Genomic DNA, 6000 nt, shown 5'->3' with positions numbered 1-6000 from the left:
CTTTCCAGCAAAAAAAAAAAAAAAAAAAAAAACAACACCTTAAAAGAAAAATTAAAACAAATGACAAACATACAACCTCAATCAGGAGAGAAATATAAGAGCTACCCTAACTCTAAGCCCTGCTTCCCTACAAATACAAACAGGCAATAATTTTGAAAAGTATCAAGTACTAGGCCGGGCGTGTTGGCTCACATCTGTAATCCCAACACTTTGGAAGGCTGAGGCGGGTGGATGGCTTGAGGCTAGCAGTTCGAGACCTGCCTGGTCAACACGGTGAAATCCTGTCTCTACGAAAAATACAACAATTAGCTGAGTGTGGTGGCACACGCCTGTAGTCTTAGCTACTTGGTAGGTTGAGGCAGGAGAATCGCTTGGACCCGGGAGGCAGAGGTTGCAGTGAACTGATATTGTGCCCTGCACTCCAGCCTGGGCAATAGAGCAAGACTCAGTCTCAGAAAAATAAAAAGAGAAAGAAAGAAAAGTATCAAGCACTTAGTACTTTTGTATGAACGTTTCTCTCAATCTATGTCATTCTTTAATGAATAATATACAACAGAGAGTCTTTAAGGAAGATGGAACCATAGAATCATTATTTCAAACATAGTTCTTCTTGCTCATGCATCTTTCCATCTCCTGCCAGCTCTATTCTTTTATAAATTCAAAGAAGAGAGTTGAACAGCTGTTGTATAGCCAACAGCATCATTTGTATTCTCATAACAAAAAACTGATACTGATGACATTTGTTTCTTGAACTCTTGACATCAAGCTTCCAAGGCTAAGTCAAAGAGAGGTGCCCCGAAACATCATTTTGATATGATAGATTATTCTCTGGGAAGAAAAACATATATAAACAAAAGGATTTACAGAAAACCCATTAATAGGAACCCAAGCTCCAGAGAAAATGTCACTGTAGAAAAGCAGTAGTGTATATTCAATAAACAAGAGAAATCTGATGAACATTTGATTCAGCTCATTTTAACTTTACTCTTTTGTTGCATTTTATAAATTGTAGTAACATTAATGCAGTGTTTAACTTTTAAACCACCACAGTCCTCAATAAGAAATACATCGTATGTTGTAATCTGGTATATATATACATATTACACATATATCCTCAAAACAAATTTCTCCAAACAACATATTTCCTTACTATGTGTAATATTCCCTAATATCTTCACTGCAAGCTGTTTCACTTTTTCAAACACTGACAATGACCTACAACTGCGCCAATACAATTTGACAAACAGCTCCAATTTAACAGAAGTGCAGCTGCGAGTGAATACTGACTGCTTTGCCCATGTCTGCTAAATAGATGATCAGAACATAAAAATTAAGGGAGTCCTTTTTAAGGCAACTGAGGTCCTACACATCATTAGAACAAACCTCTGACGTAGAGTTGGTTGTTGTTGTTGTTTTAATTTTTGCTTTTCAAATAACAGACCTAGACAAGTATAAAGACTTGTGAATAGATATAACGGCCTCCAAAGGGGACATAAACCATGTTATACTCTCTTTCTATTCCCAATGCCAAACACTGTGATTAGAGCAAGGCAGTTACTCAGTAACTTGCCCTGGGCTCTACTGACTGTACTTAGTGTTTTCCCTGAGCCATCCGTCTTACAGACTGTCCCACCATAACTGCACTGGCATGAAAGAAGAGTCACATGAGCAATGAAACAGGAAGTAAAGTTATTCTGTTAACAACAAAAAGTCAGATTAAGAAATGCCATTAGAAACAACATTGATACAAGTTAAGAACATGTTTCGCTGTGTTCCGAATGCAAGATGAAGAAGACAATGGGGGGTAGAAAGATGTATATAAAAATCTGGAAAACTATACAGAGTCTGTCCCTAGTCCCGATTTTAGGAGTATACGCTCTGATTTTTAGGCACAAATGAAAATAAGAGCTCCATTACAGCTTACTCAAATACAGGAGCCCAATTCCTCTTTCCCTTTGAATTTCAATTTTATGTAAGACAAATATGGTTTTAAGTTACTGTCAGAATAGAGCCAGGCACATTTATTAAATTCCATTAGCAATTTGCTATTCTGTGTAACACGTGATAAAACAATAGGGGGATTATATGGCTAGAAGTAGAAGTATAGTCCTTGGAATAAATAATACTGTTTCATTTAATTACAGGCATCTCTTACCAAAAACTCTGGCTACAAATCCTAATGAAAATTGAGAGGCAAACAATGTGAGGAACCAGGGGGCAGCATAAAGACTGGGGCTGATTTCATTTTCTTCAAGGTGATTGTAGAGATCTCTGTGATAGTCATGAAGGAGCCTGGACAGCTGGTACATTTGAATCTAAAGTTAATTTGGAGAAGAAAAGATAAAATATTATGCATGTATCTGCATATGCATCAAATACACTGATTTTAATTTTATTCTAATATTTAACAACAAATTCACATATATAAGTATAAACAGTATTACTTCATTTTTGTGATTTTAAAGTTGACACTAAAATCCAAGTTCACTTAACTGAAGCCATAAAGCAAGTTACTGAGAGTCTATCTAAGAAGACTGAGCAAGTTTCTCTATCACGTGTGTTTGAGTACCACATATATATATAGAAACGGAATTTTTTCTTCTGTAGGGAGGCATTGCTTTTGGAATTTAATGAGAACTGTCCTGGCTCACGAACCTCACAGAAGATCCCTCCTAATTTCAGACGAATTCCAGAAAAACCTCCATTCTAAAGAATCTACCACGTTCAGTGCAGAAGCTTATTTCTATTTACTGTGACCAGCATGTGATTAATGAAAGAGTTCTGGCTCTCCAGACAATCTGCACTGCTAGGATAGAATTAAAGCTTAGAATGTTACAGGGCCAGAAGCTTGAGATTTATTTCTAATATTCAAGTTATTCCAGCAGCATATTTTTCACGACAAATGGGATTAAGGCAAAAACTGCAGTTGTTTCTGAATGTTTCTAGAACTAAAAGAAAAAATTATTTCATTTGGCTACTGAGTTGGTTACTGGTATTTCAGAAAACATCATAAAGACAGCACACAGAAACTTTTAAACTCGTATCTGTGATACTAAAGATAAAAGCAGGAGTAAGTAACAAAGAAATTCGGGAATTGTGTTTTAATTTAAATTTTTATCCACACAGTTAACAGATAAGTAGTGGTTCCCTGATCAGTTATACTGGCTTGATATTTTGGTGTAAAAATGTATAAAATGTTTTATTACATCTAGCAGAACTTCTTTCACTAAAAGAAATTATTAAAACATCACTCTTAAATAGCTCTATGACAATACATAAAAATAACCAATTATGTTGTGAATTCAACAATTATTTCTAGAGTACAGAACTAAAAATCAATGGACTCCTTTGGGAAAAAATCAAAAACTATGCATAAATACAAAAAATTGTTCAATCCTTCTCTACAACAAATATCTTTGGAAACTCAGTTTCCACACAAACCACAAATAAAAGGGAATTAAAGAGCCACAGGCAGTCATAGCTATAAAATAAGAAGCTTAGCTGGAGTCAAACAGAAAGTCTTTTTTTTAAATAAGATTATCTCAAAAAGTCATGTTGGAAAAAAAAACCATACATTTCCTTTAGACCATTTGCATCATAGAAACCAGAAATTTTGAGCACCTATCAACAAAAGAATTAGTATTTTGGTAAGTACAAAAATCAAAAAAGTCTAATTAGCAGCATAAAAAGAAAGCACATCATCAAAAGCTCACTGTTCTCATTCACTTGTGATTATAAAAAGAAGCAATACTTCAACATTTAATTTTTTTAAGAGAATCTTATTTCCCACCTACCCCGTCGTACATTCTCAACTAGGGGTCAAGAGAGTTTCTTCCATCAAGGGATATTTGGGCAAATAAGAACACGATTCAGGCTTCCTTCAAAGAAAGCTTTAATGACAAAATTCTATTTGCTAAGAACAAATAATTCTTCAATTCCACCTTACAGATACCAAGGCAAACCTTCAGATTAAAGAGGTGAACTGGAGAAGGAAAGATGCAGAGAGAGAGATAAGGCTAGGAGAGAGAAGATGAAAAAAAGTGGAGACTAAAAACTTCAGAGGAAAAGATACAATGCCTTTATGCTTAACACGGAAAGCAGCAGAAACTAACGTGATGAGATACAGGTATTTAAAGTTGAAAAAGACCTCAACCCCCACATTTCACAGATAAGGTAACTGAAGCCTGGAGCACCCAAGTCACCAAGAGAGAAGCAAGAAATCAGAAATCCTGTGGAGCGAATTCAAACCCACTGCAAGAGGCATTCAAGCACATTTCTAAACATCCTATTGGCTAGACCCAAAACAGTACCTCCTGCTCTAGAAAGTGAGAAAGTGTGATATTCCACTTTAAAATGCAAAAGGCTCTATTCTCCCAGAATCAGGTCCCCAATACTGTGACCTACAGCAATGCTGCCACCAAAGATTTTTAAATGTCTGCATTTTCAAAATTATAGACATAAAATATTTCTTGGTACTTATAGGGCATATTAAATGAATGTATAAATCCAATTTACATGAATTTTTGTAATGTGAAATTGATGAAGAATTTGTAAATTGAAATTTCGTTGTATTTTTAAACTGATAGCTTTATCTTTTTATATGTGGATCCAGATCAAACACTACTCACAGGTACTTCCCTGTATCTTTGAAATTCTAATAATAGCTACCAAACTGTTGTTTCTGAAAATCAGAATTATTGAATTCCTTACAAGAGCATCTGATTCCTATCTGATATTAAGATACAGTGGCCAGGCACGGTGGCTCACGCCAAGGCGGGTGGATCACTTGAGGTCCAGAAATTTGAGACCAGCCTGCCCAGCACGGTGAAACTCCATCTCTACTAAAAATACCAAAAAGTTAGCAGGGTGTAGTGGCACATGCCTGTAATCCCAGCTACTCGGGAGGCTGAGGCAGGAGAATCGCTTGAACCCGGAGGCGGAGATAGCAGTGAGCCGAGATTGCGCCACTGCACTCCAGCCTGGGTGACAGAGTAAGAGTTCATCTCAAAAAAAAAAAAAAAAAAAAAGATAAAAAGATACAGGTAAACTGTTTAGGAATAAAAAATAAAACTTTCCACAGTTGTTATTTGATTTGTTAAACCTATGAATAGTCATCAATGAGGAATCAAATCATATGAACTCACACCAGAAAACCTAATGTTGATAGCAAAGCCCTATCTCCTCAGCCAAAATTTTACCTTGGGAAAGGAAGAAAAATGGAATACTTCATCTCCATTCACTCTCAAAAAATATCATTTACTATAATGCTCAGAGTAAAAACACAATTCTTTTGTTATAGATTGGCAACTGAGCTATTAAAGGCAAAAACTCATATCTGGGAACCAGGAAAAATAGGATACTTTAAAAGCATCTTTAAAGTACTACTTCTTATCTAAAGCATAGTATTACGATGAACTGGGAGTCATGCATACCTCATTTCAAGGGAGGAAAAGCCTGAGAATCCTCTTTAAAGTCTTCTTTTATATTTTTAACCACTGAAAGCTTTAAATTGCCAGGCAGTGGTTGTTTGAGATAAGTATCTATAGACAAAATTTAAACTGCTTATTAGCAACCAATCCACTTAGAGAAGTGATAAACTAGGAAAGAAATGTGTAAACAAGGAGTCTGAGGTAGGCTAAAGACAGCAGTGGCAGTTCATACCCCACTCAAAATACTTGAAAAATCTTAATGGTGATTCTTCAGAGCCCGCTAAGGAAAGCAGACTCAGTGGGTCACACCTGTAATCCTAGCATTCTGGGAGGCTGAGGTGGGTGGATCACCTGAGGTCAGGAGTTCAAGACCAGCTTGGCCAACACGGTGAAACCCCATCTCTACTAGAAATACAAAAAAATTAGCCAGGCTTGGTGGCACCTGCCTGTAATCCCAGCTACTGGGGAGGCTGAGGCAGGAGAATCGCTTGAACCTGGGAGGCGGAGATTGCAATGAGTTGAGATCGTGCCACTGCACTCCAGCCTGAGTGACAAAGCAAGACACCATCTC

General features: G+C 36.6%; 1 protein-coding gene across 1 annotated transcript in view; it reads right to left on the bottom strand.

Moving 5' to 3' along the window:
• Nucleotides 1–6000, bottom strand: part of TBC1D4 (TBC1 domain family, member 4) — a 94873-nt gene that overhangs the window by 8168 nt on the left and 80705 nt on the right. Inside the window, exon 18 of the mRNA XM_011932148.1 lies at nucleotides 2156–2315. Coding sequence (XP_011787538.1) covers nucleotides 2156–2315 — 160 coding nt within the window. The remainder of the gene's footprint in view (nucleotides 1–2155; nucleotides 2316–6000) is intronic.

The sequence above is a fragment of the Colobus angolensis genome, unplaced genomic scaffold (genome assembly GCF_000951035.1).
Source record: "Colobus angolensis palliatus isolate OR3802 unplaced genomic scaffold, Cang.pa_1.0 Scaffold94, whole genome shotgun sequence".
NCBI classification, from domain to species: Eukaryota; Metazoa; Chordata; class Mammalia; order Primates; family Cercopithecidae; genus Colobus; species Colobus angolensis.
This window is presented reverse-complemented; position numbering and strand designations above follow the sequence as displayed.